This window comes from Chrysemys picta, chromosome 1, assembly GCF_011386835.1.
Source record: "Chrysemys picta bellii isolate R12L10 chromosome 1, ASM1138683v2, whole genome shotgun sequence".
Lineage (NCBI taxonomy): Eukaryota > Metazoa > Chordata > Testudines > Emydidae > Chrysemys > Chrysemys picta.
The window spans coordinates 15,430,151-15,448,253 of NC_088791.1; the positions used below are offsets into that span (position 1 = coordinate 15,430,151).

At 42.3% G+C, this 18,103-nt stretch overlaps 1 protein-coding gene across 10 annotated transcripts in view; it reads right to left on the reverse strand.

Moving 5' to 3' along the window:
* The window catches only part of USP6NL (USP6 N-terminal like), a 208,820-nt gene that overhangs the window by 20,581 nt on the left and 170,136 nt on the right, over nt 1-18,103 (reverse strand). For all 10 annotated transcript variants that reach the window (XM_065599296.1, XM_065599436.1, XM_008172235.4 and 7 more), the window contains 3 exons: nt 15,279-15,373; nt 4,927-4,992; nt 4,738-4,837 (listed from right to left, as the gene is read on the reverse strand). In XM_065599296.1, coding sequence (XP_065455368.1) covers nt 4,738-4,837; nt 4,927-4,992; nt 15,279-15,373 — 261 coding nt within the window. The remainder of the gene's footprint in view (nt 1-4,737; nt 4,838-4,926; nt 4,993-15,278; nt 15,374-18,103) is intronic.

Sequence of the window (18,103 nt, forward strand, 5' to 3'; positions counted from 1 at the left end):
ATGTTTAAAAAGCCAGTGTTAAGGTAAAAAACCTCCAAATTATCACTATTGCTTCTCAGAGGCTTGAGACTGAACACTCTTCACTTCAAACAAACAAAATCAAACCAAAAAAAGAGGGGGTGGGACAAGAATTACATTGGTTTTAAGTTTGCAAATAAAGAGGAAGACTCAAATCTGATTCCTACCATTACTTGTTCTTTAGATTCTTGAACATTTTAAGAAGTGTAACAATTATAAACATTCTTCATCTTCAAAACATTTTATGAACTAATAAGCAGCTCCAGAGAGCGAGCGAGCGAGAGAGAGAGATATACCTATCTCATAGAACTGGAAGGGCCCCTGACGGGTCATAGAGTCCAGCCCCCTGCCTTCACTAGCATGACCAAGTACTGATTTTGCCCCAGATCCCTAAGTGGCCCCCTCAAGGATTGAACTCAACCCTGGGTTTAGCAAGCCAATGCTCAAACCACTGAGCTATCCCTCCCCCCGATGCAGCATCTCCATAGTTAAATGGGGTAAATTACCTAGCGAGATTAAGATATTAATTCTGCAAACTCCTCCACATGGACTGCTGCACTCCCATGGAGTCATAGACACTTCTTTGATGGGCCCATATGACTTATTCAAGGACACAGAAGACAGCACTGAAACCACGACTAGGGGTAAAATTTTCAGAAGCATCTAAGTGACTTAGGAGCCTAAGACCCACTTTCAAAAGTGACATATGCACTTAGGAGCCTAAGTCTGATTTAAAGTCAATGTGGCGTGGGCTCCTAAGTCACCTCAGAAAATGGGACATGGGTGCTTTTGAAAATTTTACCCTGGCAGTATGATGTTCAGGCTCTTAAATCATATGCTCAGATCATTAGACCAACTCTCTCTCAAAAAAAGCTGCAATACATACAATCCTTGATTTGTTTGCTTTTAGATTTCAGAACTCCAATTCAGGTGTTGGCTCCCCTGCTTCCAGTACATTCTAATAAAAACCTACAGCAACCTTATTACTTTTAGGTGTAGGTGATTATCAGTATTTAAAGAGTTTACTCATCACAATTTAAAGCTTTAACTCATGTCTGTATTTCTTCTTACTGCAAAATATATGTGAAACAAATGCTAATAGGAGTACAATTTCAAACCATGCCTGTGGACTGTAATAAACTTATTGCACTTTGGTAAGGTATTATGGTAATGTCCAGAAGCCCCAGTCAGGATCAGGTCTCCATTGTGCAGAGCACTACACAGATACAGAAATGGTACATTTCTCTAGGTATGGATGTCCATCTAAATAATCTAACAGTTACCACCATGTAGTAAACCTAGGTATTTTGTTTTATATAGCACCTTTTGCCAACAATCTCAATCCACTTGAGGACAATAATTTATCCGTTTAACATACGATAAAACTGCAGCTCTATGAAAGTAGTATCTTGTCAAAGGTCAGAAAGCAATTCAGTGGGAAGTGGGGTCCGAATCCAGATTTCCTAATCTGAGATCCTCCTGCTCTAATAATTGGATAACACTTGTTTTTACTAGAAGCAAAACAGTTCTAAAATGCTTCTGTAGATTTTGAAATAAAGACTCTGAAGGTGAACTTAGCCTAAGGGCAGGTCTACACTAAACATTTACATTGGCTCCGCTGTAGTGTATCTGGTGAAGACGCTTTAAGATGACGGGAGAGAGATCTTCATTCGGCTTAATAACTACATCTCTGTGGGAGAGCCTCTCCTGCTGACATAGCGCTGTCTACACTGGGGCTTAGGTCGGTATAATTATAACACACCCCTGAGAAACGTAGTTACACCCAAGTAATTTTGTAGTGTGGATTAGGGCTAAATCTTTCAAAACCGTTAACTTTTCCTTCCAAAAGCAAAGTGATCTTTAAATTAGAGAGACAAGGTGGGTAAGGTAATATCTTTTATTGGTGAGAAAGACAAGCTTTCGCGCTCACACAGAACTCTTCTTCAGGTCTGGGAAACTAACACAGAATATCACTGCTAAATATAAGGAGAAACAGACTGTTTAGCATAAGTAGTTACATATTTCAATGGACCACTCAAGGTGAAGTGGCCCGTTAACACCCCTTCAATCAGCGGGAGGAAAGAAAGGGAGGTGAGGGGGAAAAAGCAGCTGGGGTGGGGTTTGCTAGTGGGTTACAGATTGTTGTAATAATCCATAAATCCAGTGTCTCTATTCAGTCCATGATCTTTAGTGTCTAGCAAAGTCTCTCTCACCAACAGAAGTTGGTCCAATAAAAGATATTACCTCTCCCACCATGTCTCTCTAATATCCTGGACCAACACGACTACAACTACACTGCATACTTGAAAATAAATGAAGTTTAAAAAATGAGTCAGCAATGTTTTCAAAGGAAGTATAGCTTGCATATAATGCTGTAAAATATATTGGTGTCTTACTGTGGAGATTTGTCCAAAGCCATGTTCTGGCTGTACCTTTTTGATATCACACTCAGCATCGTATGGTTAGGACCTCATAAATGAAAATCAAAAGAAATACCTATGGTATTACATATACACACAAAGTACATAAGAATTACTTAAAAGAACATGAAGGCTGCAAAGTCAAGCACTCAAAAGTTAGGACAGATGGTGCTTAATTAATGAGCAGTGATTTAATATTTTATTTTAGCTCACAGTTCAATGTGTGGCCCCCGTGCCTTATTTACTGCACAATATTTTAACCCTGCGCTTAAGACAATTAATTTCATCATCGGCTTTTCTATGGCACTCATCACTAATATCTGAGAGCTTCACAAATATGAATATATATTTCACAATACCCTTCTGATGAGGAACTAATGAGGCCAAGAGAGATAAGGTCAAAAGTCTGCTGGTTTTGGGTGCTCAGTTTGAGATACCTAGGACCTGATTAATTGTACTTTATATGTTCAAAGCAGAGCTCCCACTGACTTCAGTTGCAACTGTAAGTAGTCAGCAATTCTGTAAATCAGACCACAGGATCTTAAGTCAGACATCCAGAAAATGAGGACACAATTGCAATCTTAATAGTGTTCTTTTTAAGGTAGTTGTATTTGTGTAATTTTCCTAGTTTTTAAAAAAAAAAACTGAAAATAACCCTAATTTAATCATGCGGCATCATATTGACATCCATATAGCTCATATGCAGGGTTTGAACCTGTAAATCCACCACACATCTCTGCTACTTGAGCTAATGGAGTAACAAAGTAGTAGTAGGCTGTTATCCTCTGTGTGGACCAGCACTAGAAAAGGATGGGACACTTTAACACAGGGTTTCAAAGATATTTGTTGACATCATAGGAATTCCACCTGTGACGCATCAAGGCATGTATCTATGCCATGCCAAGAGACCTAGACCATTGTAGTATCAGAAGTAACTCAATCACCACCCTTATTCTACAGCTAATTTACATGCAATGATTTCATTGGTTGTATGACGGAGACTGCACAAATGGTGGATTATCAGGCCCAACTGCCACATCCATGCAACCACAAAGGCTTTCAGATACTAATAAGATTAATAAACCACTTTCTAATAACTATAGGACACTGCAGGGTGTTACCTAATAGGCTTTTAGTGTACTTCCCTAGTGGCTGAAAGTACCATGTCTTTGGCGGCGTGTCTCTCAGTGCACCAACAGCACAGTAATGAACAACCTGTTGTAGATTATTGTCATATTAGCCTGTAATGAGTAACTGCACACAGCTAGGAAACTACCACATTGGTTTGCTTTAGGAAGGCAACTGGGGATGAATGGGAGAGAATCTGTTTCAGCTATGAATTTTGTCTAAAACTACATTTCACACAATTGTTTTCTGCTGCTTACAATAAGGGGAGTTTAATACCTTGTATAACAGCCAGAAAGACAGAAAGACTGCCTATGTACCAGGTTTTTATGTAGCCAATGGCACTGAGTATACAAGCAAAGAAACAGAGTTAAAGAAAAATTATACAGGTGATTATTTTAGTAGCTGGTAAGGAAAAGAGAAGCAGTATCCACCACAGAACAGCCTTAAATATAGATGGTCCACCAAAGAGTAGAATTAGGCTTAGATGCAGCATGTCATCCCCCATGCCAGCTAAAGGAAAAAGCTTCTGGAAAATTGTAGCAGGGAAAAGCAAAGAACAGGAAAGGGCCAAACTTGAGACTATTAACCCTCTTTTGATCTAGCAAACACTACATTAAAGAATTACCAGAACCAAGTAACTACAATGCTTATTCCCACAATTTTCTAGAGGCTGTGTCATTTACTGAGTAAACACAATTTAAATCCCTTTTTACTATTGTTCAATTGCATAATAATGAGTAATTTACTCTACCAAATAAGATATTTCTTCTCCTGAGAGTCACTTTAGATTTCCTGGCACAATTACCCACGATTTCAGATAATTAGCTTTTCAAGTCCTGCCATGCAATTGGACAATATTCTTTGTCAGTTCCTTGCAGAACAGTAATTCCAGCATCAGCTATATAGCATGAGCTAGAAGGTTGCTAATTTAAGGGCATCACAGTCACGCTGTGCTGTGATGAAAGATCACACAGTCACAAAGGAGAGATGAAAACAGGAGAAAAAAAAACATTTGTCATATATATATATATATATATATATATATAAAATATATATATATTTTTTACAATAAAAGCCAAATAGAGGAAATGGCTATTTTAAAAAAACGATAGACTACTTAAAAACTAGTTGAATCTTTGTTTAGCTTTTAAGTTTATGAGAGATCTCTTACTTCTATGTAGTTTCAGAATTGTGTAAGACATAGCAGTGAGAACTCGCTCTCCTTCAAGTATGTAGATATCCCATATCCTGAGAGTTAATGTAAAGGGAGTCTGTAATGACAGAATCAGCCAGAAATGTCAAAATAGCTTGCCCCAACATATGACTAAAAATAGAAATATAAAAATATAAAGATACTCACACGATCAAGGAAACACTGAAAAAACCACTTCATTGTGTAAAAGCTCGTGGAGATCTCCTGGGAGTCCTGTAAAAAGCAACAATTTATAAATACTCAATTAAGAACGCTGCAATGTACTGCCTGGCACATAAAGGCCTCCCACTTTTTAACCTGGAGCAATAGCAAAGTACCTTCAGCCCAAAACTTGAAGTGAGCTGTTAGACTAACTCCTTTCCTATGTCTTGCTCACTGTACAATTGAACTTAGCTGCTACTGCTGTCTGGGCACAGTGTTTAACCATTCTTCACATAAAAGAATTCTGACTGCTTCAAACAATGTTGCTTCGGTCCAACAAATGCTTTCTCTCTCTTGTTTATATTTTTCATTCATCTCCTTTTTCTGAAGAGAGATGTAGATGTTTGAGGATGAGTATTAACAGATACCCCTGGAAACATTAAGTCTTCCACTTATCGTCAGAACAAGTATAGAAGAGAGTGCACGTTTCTTTCATGTTCTGGAGGAGCCAGAGCTCAGTCTGCAGGCCCATTTAATCTTTAACTTCTCTGCTGACAAGGCTGCTAGCAAGGGTGCCTATTAGTGCTAGATGGGGTGATGATCTGGTGAGGTGGATATATATCCACCAGGAAACAGACTAAGACCATCAATTCATTTCATATAGGACCTCGAGTAATTAGAATGATAATGAATTTCACTTCCTACTAACAGGGGCTTAGTTTGAACTAGGGGTTTAAGAGATGAAAGGTTTTGTATTCCATTAGTCATCTACTGTCTTCCCACCATGTACACAGTTTATATTTCTGCATAGGAAATATTATTTTCATTCTAAATAGGAAAAAGCTCACTATGCCTGAAATAACTTTCCATATCTTGAGTATCGATACCAGCTAACAGTAACAAGAGGCAGAAAGACATGCCATGCTTATACTTTTCTGTAATTGTAAAACCACTGCCATTCCTGTCACTTGCATTAGCACTAGTTACAATGTTGAAAGTCTTGGAGACTAGGCTGCTGTTTGAGTGGTGAGGCAGCCAAGAAATTAAGTGACACTGAATTGGTCTTCTCTGATGACTATGGGATAGCACAATTTTAAATTAAGCCTCCATGCCTGTCACAGTCAGCTATTTCACAAGTTTCGGAAACATAAGTTCTGAAATAATGAGGGACTGACAGTACAAGAGTCAATAGTCATCTGGCATGTTCACAGGCCGTATACGTTTTGCCATTCCTTGCTGTTCTTCATTGCTCATACAGGTGCAGCAGGGGTCATCACAATCTAGTAGGTAAACAAATTCAGTCTCTTTGTTCAACCAGTGTTACAGCTCTCTCTCTCTCATTTTAAGATATATATAATGAAAGTTTTTAAAGAGGTGGATTATTTGGAAAGACAAAACTATGAGATAGCTCAGTGGTATGAGCATTGGCCTGCTAAACCCATGGTTGTGAGTTCAATGCTTGAGGGGGCCATTTAGGGAACTGGGGTAAAAATCTGTCTGGGGATTGGTCCTGCGTTGGACTAGATGACCTTCTGAGGTCCCTTCCAACCCTGATATTCTACGATTGTTCTTTGGATTCAGGCCTGCGTTAGATCAGTAAAACCAATGGCATAGTCCAGTCTTGCAGTTCCTGATATAGAGAGTAGCGACTGGTTAACTGCATGTACAATGTTATATTATGTTATAGTCAAGACTCTGTAAACCATAACTTCCATTTGAAAATAATTATTCATAGGTATTATTAATGTAAGTAAAATGTGGCATATCCCCAGTGAGAAATTGTGACAATTAACTTCTAAAACCATCTGAAACCATCTTACAAAACAAAGAATTTATTTATAGGATGAGCCATTTAAAAAAATGGGCTTGTTTGGGGATTTCCCAGTAAAACAAGGTGAATCAACAGTCTACTACATATAAGAAAATATAGTGGGTCAGGTTCTCAGTTGGTGTCAATTGATGTAGTTCCAATAAAAAAATATCAATGCAGCTAAACTGATTTACTCCAGCACATGGCCTGGTATATATAATTCAAAGATGATCTAGCAGGTTCTCGTAATGAATGTTTATTGAGATTTCATATATTCCTGTTTTCAACTGGCTCAAAGTTCCCTCAGAAGGTGAGTGTTATTAAGATACTCTAAGTAAAGTATGTCTACACTAGATATGCTACTGCAGCTGACATTCTGTAGATCTTTCTCAAGAGGTTCCGAGGAAAAACTATTCTTGGTTATTAAATGTATTATAATGGATATGGGCAATAACATCATATCAGCAAAATGACTGACCACCATGAAGTTTTGTTATCTAGTCATATCCTATTGCTCTTATTAAATATTATTTTACTTGTTGGTTTACTTTGATTTGTTAAAAGCATCTATTCAAAAACGAAGGGCCGAGAGTATAGCACTGTCCATTATAACCGTGGCTCTATGCCTGGTAAGCCAAAATCCTCGAAAATTAAAGCAAGAAGCAGCTCTGACCTATAGTCCAAAGCCTTCATGAACTCTACTGTGAAAATTGAAGCCATAATTTTCATTCCAGAGGCAAGTGAGCTACTGGAACTCTGTTTTCACTACACAGTAAGTAGTTTAAAAAAACCAACAAGATACACCCTGCGATTTTGGATTAATCTTTTACTGTAATGAAGAGAATGTTTCCAAACTAATATATGTTGTAGCATGGCCTGAATAAGTCTCAGCACATTGTAAAAAAAATTGATTAGATTTTAGTATATACTATTCATGTTCAATAGAAACAGATTTTAGTAGAATCTGAGCCAGCTACAGTCATCAGGAAGTTATTCTCGCCATAATGCATGTGTGGACCATTCCCACTAAAAAGGTTACATGAACATTACTTATTGTTTGGCTTGAATATGCTCAACATTGTAATGAAAATAACAAACAGTCCCAGCCCAAGGATTTCATAACTGAGAGGTAAGCAGAGTGTACACTCTATTTCTTATGCCCAAGTTCTGAAAAAAATTCATTCCTCCTACCACGGCTACCCTTTGGGTGAAGAAGAGGCTACTCATCTTGCGCAGTAGTTGCAGTTCTTCGAGATGTGTCTCACTATGGGTGCTCCATTTAAGATGCGCCTGCTCCCCTTGAGCCCTTGATCAGAAATTTTTCTAATAGTCACATCCTTTTTACCCATTCATGTGTCCTATGTATCCTTGTGCTGCCCACTGAGGGTATATAGCCCTCAGTTCCTTCTCCATCCAAATATCCTAAGAGAACAGAGGAAGGAGGGTGGGTCGTGGAGCATGCATTGGGACATATATCTTGAAGAATTGTAGTTACTGCAGAAGGTGACCTCTTCTTCTTGAGTAGGATCCCTATGAGTGCTCCACTTCAAGTAGTACTTCGAAGAGTAACTTCTTTTTCTTCTTCTTCAATAGGTGTCCTTATGGGTGCTCTATTTCAAGTGACGCCCAAACAAGATCCTCAGAAGGAGGAGGAAGCTTCAGAATTGAGTCTAGAACTGAAGATAGTACCGCATTACCAAGTGCCACATAGGAGCTGGTGGCACGGATCAAGGCAGAGTGCTTAGAAAATGATTGTGCTGAAGCCCATGTAGTGGCTGTACATATCTTAGACATTGGGATGTACTTGAGTAATGCTGTGGATGTTGCTTCTGGTCTGGGAGTGTGTGCTATCACCCTTTGGGAGGGTTGAGCAGCAGCTGTATTGTAACAGGCAACAATACATGAGAGATCCACCTCGACAGTCTCTCAAGAGAGACTGCGAACCGCTTGGATTTGTCTGCAATGGAAAAAACTGCCTATGTGACTTCTGAAATTGCATGGTCATATCTAGGTAGAAAGCCAATATTATTCCTTTCTAACATCTAAGGTAGTAAAACAGGTCTCCTGTTGAGATGTATGCAGTTTTGGGAAAAAACGCTGGTAGATGAATGGACTGGTTAAGATGAAATTCCGATAGTACCTTAGGTAAGAATTTATGGTGTGGCATGAAGAGACCTTGTCTTTGAAGAACACCATAAAGGGGGGGATCCGCCATCAAGGCCCCAATTTCTCTGACCCAAGGGGCCAACTTGACAGTTACCTAAAAGGACATTTTCATACATAAGTGGAGCAAGGAACAGTTTGCCATTGGCTTGTATGCAAGTCTCATAAGATATTTAAGTACCAAGTTGAGGTCCCAAGTCTGAGTGGGAACTCTAACATGGGGATAAAGGTTCCCAAACATTTAATAAATCTTGGCGACATAGGGTGAGCAAATGGTTCTGGCTAATAATTCACCATCCAAGATGATGGGCTAAGATTGTTCCCTATGTTCCTAAGGAAAGTATTCAATAAAAGCCAGTTTATAAAATTATATTTGGCCATGATCACCTATAGTTTGTGATCTGAAATTGCAGGGTCATGGACGAATAAGACTTCCATTCAGAAAGGTCTAGTCTTTTTTGGTCCTTGTCATACAGCGTAGGCTTGGAGTAGCATTGCTTACCCCATTCATTTATTGCATTTATCACCAGGGAGTTAGGTGCGGAGAGGCAGAACAAAAATTTGGAGTCTTTGGGGGGAACATAATATTTTTTATCCTCCCATTTACTAGTTGGTGGAATGATAGCAGGTGTTTGCCACACTGTCTTTGCCAGGAGCGTCTCATTAACAGGTAACACAACCCGTGGGAATGTTGCTGACTTCAAGATTTTAGACCTTGACTTCTTGGAATAGTATTTGAAGAGTGTCAGCTACCTCTTTATAAGGTAATCAAATTGCCAGAAATTGTCAGCCAGGGACAGTGGTGGAAGCATAACTGCCTCATCTGAAGACAAGGCCACCACTCAAATAAGAGTGAGTGGTGGCCTTCTTATGCACCGTAGCCCCCTACTCCTCCAACTTCTTCTGTTCGTGAGCTGGTTGGGGAGAAGACTATTGGAAAACTCTAGTCTTCCTATGTGATGGAGTCGGTGGTCTGGCAAACTGCTGCCCATACACAGCCCACAGATCTCAGTATGGCCACTGAGAGGGCTCATATGGGGGAAGGGGTGACATTCACAGTTGGTTCCACCACATTTCTTGTTGCGCACAAGGTTCTTCCTAAAAGTGTCAAAGAGCAAGTTCCTATGCAGATGGGTAGGAGAAACCCATACCCATCCTCCTAAATATCCTCTAATGGGCGCGGTGCGGGGGGACAAGCAGAAAAGGGTAGGCAGTCCTGAGCAGCAGAGACTCCAGTTTCTCCATCACTGACAACTCATTAGAGTACCTGAATTCCTGCTGTTCTGAGTAGATCAGTACTGATGTGGTAGCCAAAGAAGATGGTGCCATCGACTGGGAACATACCGTACAGGGGCCAATGGTGCCTTGGTGTGCCCAGTACTAAGGGTGCCAAGCAGAGAGGTACCAATGGCAGAGCTGTGTCAGATGGTACCAGTCTGGAGGAGTGCTTATCCTTGCTCTCCTTGTCCCTCGTAGACAGTACTGGGGCCCTGTCAGAGCCAGGTACTTCTTTAGAGCTCCAGGACTTTCCAGCCTCGCCAGTACTGGAGGAAGTGTTATGAGAGAATAACTGCAGCCATCTTGTGCATTCAGCCACCACTCCTTTGAAGTGAGAACACCACGTAGTCAGGAATAATTTTGTCTTTGCTGAAGAAGCAGACAAAACAGCTGCACGGCTGCAGTGTTGCTAATAAGGATTGATAAAGTGACAGATTCATGAGAATGGGAGAGGGTGTGGATAGCTGACCTTGGATCTGGGTGTCTGTGATCATGAGTTTTGGTTTTTTTTTTTTGCTGAGAATTGCTTTGTTGATAAGTAGAATTATGAGTTCTTTGTTGTTGCTAGGGAAATTGTTAGCTCACTAGAGGTTACTATAAGTTATGTGCTTTGTATTGAGCAACCTATAAAAATATTAGAGAATACAATTTGGAGAAGTTTTGAGAAAGATTATGACGAGCTAGGAGACTGACATCCAACTTCCCAGCGGCTATGATGAAGGCTGGCCACCAGAAGCCTGTTGCTGACCACTCATCATCTCAGACTTTGGGTAACTACATCTGGGGTGCTCTAGACTATTGTTATTTTAGATGTGTGCTTTGGACTCAATAAAAACAAGGATTTGGGGGTGAAAGCACTCGTGTGTGTACCAATCATTTATCACACGAAGGAGCCATGTCCCCATTAAATTATGTCCTGAAGCCGCTTGGAAAACAAAGACTATTTGAAAACCCCAGGTAACAGAGGAGTCTTTTGCGTCTATGGTATGGATTCGAGAAGTTGAGGACTTTTAGGAGCCAGCTCCTTATGATGAGAGTTCAAGCTCCTCCTCTTCAAAGCTTTCCCTGAGGCCTCCATTGCCTTCCCCTTCTTAGGGGAAACCTGTGCTGAGATGCAAGGGGTGTTGGATCTGCCCAGAAACAGATGTATTGGTGGATGGGGTCTTCTGACCTGACTCAGAAGCAGGTTGAAGGGAGCGCTCCATCAGCAGCAGCCTCAATTTAATCTCTGTTCCTCCTTGCTGTGGATTTGAGAGCCAGGCAGAAGTTACACTTCTGGGAGACGTGGGAGTCTCCCAAGCAATTGACACCCCTGTTGCTAACCAGGATAGCCTCTTGACAAGACAGGCAATGTTTGAAACCTGGCAAGCCAGGCATGCCCTGCCAGGAGAATAAGGCTCCCTGGAGGAAGGGGAAGGAGATGAAAGAAAGAAAGCCAATCCTTTCACTATTTAGATAGTTGTTATATGTAACTAACTGTAAACTAACACTAAACTTAAAAACTATAGCTAAAGTGTTTAAGCGAATAGCCGAGGCATGCTCAAGGTAGATGCGCTAAGGCTCCATCTCAGGCCAAGGCAGTTCAGAAGGAACTAAGGGCAGTTTGCCCACACAGCCCCGCCAATGGGAAGAGGGGAGGAAAGGAAGCAATTGCCCCGGGGCCCAGGCCGTTTTATAGATTCATAGATTCTAGGACTGGAAGGGACCTCGAGAGGTCATCGAGTCCAGTCCCCTGCCCGCATGGCAGGACCAAATACTGCCTAGACCATCCCTGATAGACATTTATCTAACCTACTCTTAAATATCTCCTGAGATATTTAAAAGGGCCCGGGGCCCCCTGCCATGGTAGCGGCAGCCAGGAGCCCCGGGCCCTTTTACATCGTCCGGGTGGGCTGCAGGGCTCCTAGGCGTGTGCTTCCGAGTCCCAGTGCCTGCCGTGGGCTGCAGAGTGGCTCCGCCAGGCCAGCCCAGAGGTTCCGTGCACCCCGCTGGACAGCGCTGGGGAAGGAAGGGCCCTGGGGAGCCGGAGGGTGAGATGGGCAGTAGCCCCTGGGGGCAGAGCCGGGGGGAGGAGCCAGCCCGGCTGCGGCAACAATTGCTACAACTTTGTATCCAGGAGCAAAACTTTCTGCATCCGTTGGAGTGAGCCGGTGGGGGTTGTCGAGCTGGGAACAGAGCATGGGAGCCGAGCTCGAGGGGTAGAGCCGGGGGGGGGGGGGGGGGGGGGCAGAGGAACTGGGCTGGGGATGGCTGCAGGGAGCCAGGCTGGGAAAGGAAAAGAGCGGGGGGATGGGGGACAGTGGTAGGCAGGGACAACTGGGGGCAAGGAAAAGAGCGGGGTGGGGGAGGGCACAGGACCGCTGGGGGACAGACTCGAGATCGGACTCAGGATCCAGTAACCACTGGTCCAACATCTGCAGCAAAGGCGCTGGCAGCACCCCGCTGGGCGCCAGCCAGGCTTTGTCTGGGGTCTGCCAGGGAGACGGGTGGATCTTGTAAGAGGGAGGGTGGGTCTTGTTTCGGTGACAGCGCTGAGCTGGTGTGTGTGTGGGGGGGAAGGGGGGGCAGTATTTGAGGCTATTTTGATTTGGGGCTGGTGGCTGTTCTTTGGGGTCATGTGGCTGATCGCATTAGGGGATTATCTCTGGTATCTGGCGATGGTTTGGGGGTGATGGGATGATTGGAGATGGGGGCTGGTAGTTGGGTGTGGGGAGGTATTTCTGTTGGGACTGCTGTAAAGGGAACAGTGATGGAGTCTCACCAGAGGATTTATCTATGTTCACTAATAATAATCCTGGTGGATGCTCCCTCACTGACCATTTTTAAATCAAGATCTAAAAAAAATCTGTTGTGGGAATTATTTTGGGGAAGTTCCATGGCCTGTGTTATGCAGGAGGTCAGACTCACTAGATGATCACAATGGTCCCTTCTGGCCTTGGAATCTATGAATAAGAATGTAACGCTCCAAAAAGAGCTTCAACTGGTGCATGAGTAACATGTCAAAGAGGGACATACAAGCCTTGGGGGATTATCGTGAGAATTTTCATACATCCACAGCTGTGGGTTTAAAAAGCCCATGAGCACACAGTAGGTAAATTTAATCATTATTTAGGTCACTGGTTAATGTTGGGACTCTCCCTCTCCCATATATTAGTACTCTGTTTCAGCCAGACTTTCAGTTGGGATTTTCCTTCATGTTCTGGGTGGGAAACTGGCAGAGGGATGGGGATTAGCTGGAACACAATGTCACAATGAATTTGGCTCAGGGAGATTAAATGACTTGCCTAAGGAAACCCAATGAATCAGTGGCACCGAGATAGAACTCAGACAGAGATAGAACCCAGTGTGCTGCTCTAACATTTAGGCAACATTATATTAAGTATTCCCTAAATTTAGGCATAAAAGGCCATCTTTTTAAAGGAACCTCAGTTTGGCCTTCTTTTCAGATTATTGCATATGCAAATGATTGTGTGTGCAGAATTGTGTGCCACAAATGTAGAGTATTGGGGTTCTTTTAGTTGTAGGCTTTAGGAATGGGTCAAACAGCTTGACTGCCTTTCAGTGTATTTATTGTCATCTCTTGGAAGTTCATCCTTTTTTCTGGGAAGAGTTTTTACACAGAGATGAAGGATGATCCTGGGGGTACAGCAATAGGAGGTCTGTGTTCAATTCTCTGCCCTAGACTTCCTGCCTCCCATGGCTGGAGTGTGCAGTGGGGGCAGCGAAGAGCTGCCTATGATGGCACAATGCAGTGCCCATGGCAGGGGAATTCTCTGGCTGCTTGTGGTCTGGTTCGGGTGGGACCGGGGGCGGGTGGGGGGGAAGGGAGGGGAGGGAGAAATGGGACAGAATGCCACCTTGGGTAAATCAAAATCTCTTTGGGCCTCCATTTCCTATCTGTAAAATGGTGATAGCAATCCTTCCTTTGTTTGTCTTGTCTGTTTAAATTGTAGTCTCTGTAGGGCAGGGGACTGTCTCCATGAGCGTGAACAGCACCCTGCACAATAGGGACATAATCTCAGTTGGGACCCATAGGTGCTACTGTAATACAAATCCATAAATAATAACAGCTGTAATGGTTCCCCACTGGGACCCGAGTTATGGCTTTGCACGCTCAACTACCTTTCGATACATTCCTAGTTTTTTGACCAGTTGTCTGGATTTTTTTTTTTTTTTAAGGTAAGACAGATCTCAGCTGGTTACTAGCCTTCAGGTAGTGACACAGTTACAGAAACTGCAATTTATTCTGCCTCATCCTCCCGAAGGCCAATGAGAAGAGGCTGGATGGTACCTGAGAAACAAGTAAATTCAGAAGCAACTCTGGAGTTTGCACCAGTCCCAGGTGGATGGGAAAGGAAGCTGGATGGATACCCATGGGGAAGAGCTGAAAGTTAGGGTCTCTGTGGTTGGTAAACATGTAGCAGAGAAAATGATCCATAGAAACACTGACAGTAGGAGACTGGAAAGCAGCAAAGGTTCCCCTGGGCCCATTTGTAGGAGATGCTGTGCCCATCCTTTCTAGGGGGCCCACTGACTGTTCTGCCCTGGGGCCCAGAATTGCTGTGGCGGGCCTGGCCCCATATACGCTTGTGTGAGGCACAAGGATACACTGGATGCCAAACAGACACTGCTAACGGAAAATCTCTGATCAAGGGCTCAAGAGGTGCATGCGCACCTGAAGTGGAGCACCCAGAGGGACACTACTCGAAGAAGAGTAAGTTATCTGATTACAAAGTCTCCCTGGCCCAGAGGCACTGTGTGGTCAGTTCTGCATGTGATAAATCCTTTATAAAGGCATTCAGTGCTCAGGGGTTTGCTAAATAGTGAAATTGTGAATTGCATTTACTGAAGACTCAAATATTTTCAGGAAACCAGCACTCAGAGATGCGACTCCCAATCTGATTATTTTATGAGCCCAATCAATGTCTCAATTCAGCCAAAACTCCATGACTTCATTCATATAACAGCAATAGGACTTTTGCTGGTTAGAACCCAACATCCATCCCCCAAATTTGTAGCATTCTAAATCAATAGATTAGACTGGACTGAAACAAGATGATTGACTTTGGTGCAATAAACACTACTTTTTTCTGGCATATTTACTTACGAAGTGTTGCTTAAGTTTAGACAAAAACTTCTTCAATATTTTCTCATGATGTTCTTGAAACCGCAACAGTTTTGGAAAACCAGGAACAAAAAAGCCTAGGGGGGAAAAAGAAAATAAAAGGCAAATGTGCAGCATAACAGGGATAAGTTTCACAAAAAATTATCTAAAAGGTATCTAAAGATTTAAAAATGTGTTGGTTTCAATTACATCCATTTTCAAGACTGCAACACTCGAAATAATGTACACAGTACATTTTACTACATTGATGCAAGAATAAGTGTAGGTTTTATTGTTCAAGCTACTGTGGTAAAATCTCAACCATTTTCCTTTTGCCTATTTTCAATTTAATAATAGCTATGATGGATACAAGCTACATCAACTCTGATTTAGTCTGTACCACTATAAAAGCCCATGGCAAGCAGACTTTTTTTTTTTAATGGCAGATTCCAAAAAAGGTTAAAAACAGTAATCTAAAGTGTGGTTTTGCCCTCGACAGGGAGTGTAGAAAGGCACCTTCTTAGCAAGTCTGCTCTCCACGTGTATTCACAAACCACACAGCTGCCAGAACTTGTGCAGCAGCAAGGGTAGAGAAAGAGAGAGAATATTAGGCAGGGCTCCCCACCCAGATGTGGAATTAATAAGAGAGCGTAATTGGAAGACCATGGGCTTGTACAGTGAAACTAAGGGCATAGGTAACCTGCGAAAACTTTATTGGTGATGTGTCTGAGAATGAAGCAGACAGATTGAATTTCATTGCCTCAGCTGAGTTTGCAGGGCAGGCAACAAGGGGGAAAAAACCACACATTTTTACTTGTAAACTGAGATAGCTGATATGAAAGTTAGTCAGGCAAGGTGGTTGAGGTAATATATCTTTTATTGCACCAACTTCTGTTGGTGAAAGTAAGAAGCTTTTGAACTTAAACAGAGCTCGTCTTCCTGGTATTTTTTCAGCAAAAGTAGTCCAATAAAAAAATATTACCTCACCCTCCCTGCTTCTCTATTATCCTGGGACCAACATGGCAACAGCACTGCAAACAACATGGAAGTTAGCGCCATAATAAACAAGGACCCCAAAATACTATTTTAATGGAACCAGTTTTTTTAGAATACACTCAAATTTTAAAACCAAAAGATGCCTTCTGGCCAGCTGCCAATTCAATAATTCAGCACAATATGCAGAATCTCTAAGCATTAAGATCTCCTATCTCAGAATCATGGAACCTATGTTAATATAGCAACTCCTCTGTCATACGAAAAAAGGAATGTCTGATGTTACCTACACTCAGCTAAGCAAAATTGTTTTCTTTTTACATTAACTATGAATCAGTACCTCAAAGCTAATTGTGCATCATTAATAATATTCAAAGATACCCAAAGATACCGTTGCTCTTTCCTTTCATACACTAATTCTTTAGCCTGAATCTGGAAAATACTTATGGAAATCCTAAGGGAAATAGCTTTCAAAAATTTAGATGATTTTTAGATTATACCTACATTTTATGATTTGGAGACTTCATGCCATACATACAGAAAACATTTAGGGTACATCTACATCCGGGGGGGGGGGGGGGGAAGGAGAGAGAGAGAAGAGGGGGACACATGGGGTTTCTGTCTTTTTTTCCCTGCAGTGTAGATGTACCCTTACAGTCAAGTTTCAGAGTATGGCTGACTTAGAACAACGCTTCCTTAGCTCTCGTCCCCTAACGCCCCTACTCTACTTCCATGGGTCCAGATTGATGACATCTTCATCATCTGGACCCATGGAAAAGAAGCCCTTGAGGAATTTCACCATGATTTCAATAATTTCCATCCCACCATCAACCTCAGCCTAGATCAATCCTCACAAGCGGTCCATTTCCTGGACACTACTGTGCTAATAAGCGATGGTCACATAAATACCACCCTATACCGGAAACCTACTGACCGCTACACTTACCTACATGCCTCCAGCTTCCATCCAGGACACACCACACGATCCATTGTCTACAGCCAAGCTCTAAGATATAACCGCATTTGCTCCAATCCCTCGGATAGAGACAAGCACCTACAAGATCTCTATCAAGCATTCTTAAAACTACAATACCCACCTGCTGAAGTGAAAAAACAGATTGACAGAGCCAGACGAGTACCCAGAAGTCACCTCCTACAAGACAGGCCCAACAAAGAAAATAACAGAACACCACTAGCTGTCACCTTCAGCCCCCCAACTAAAACCTCTCCAGCGCATCATCAGAGATCTACAACCTATCCTGAAAGATGATCCTTTACTCTCACAGATCTTGGGAGACAGACCTGTCCTCGCTTACAGACAACCCCCCAACCTAAAGCAAATACTCACCAGCAACCACACATCACTGAACAAAACCACTAACCCAGGAACCTATCCTTGTAACAAACCCCGATGCCAACTCTGTCCACATATCTATTCAAGTGACATCATCATAGGACCTAATCACATCAGCCATACCATCAGGGGCTCGTTCACCTGCACATCTACCAATGTGATATATGCCATCATGTGCCAGCAATGCCCCTCTGCCATGTACATTGGCCAAACAGGACAGTCTCTACGCAAAAGAATTAATGGACACAAATCTGACATCAGGAATCATAATACTCAAAAACCAGTGGGAGAACACTTTAACCTGTCTGGTCATTCAGTGACAGACCTGCAGGTGGCTATATTACAACAGAAAAACTTCAAAAACAGACTCCAAGGAGAGACTGCTGAGCTGGAATTGATATGCAAACTAGACACAATCAACTCCGGTTTGAATAAGGACTGGGAATGGTTGAGCCATTACAAACATTGATTCTATTTCCCC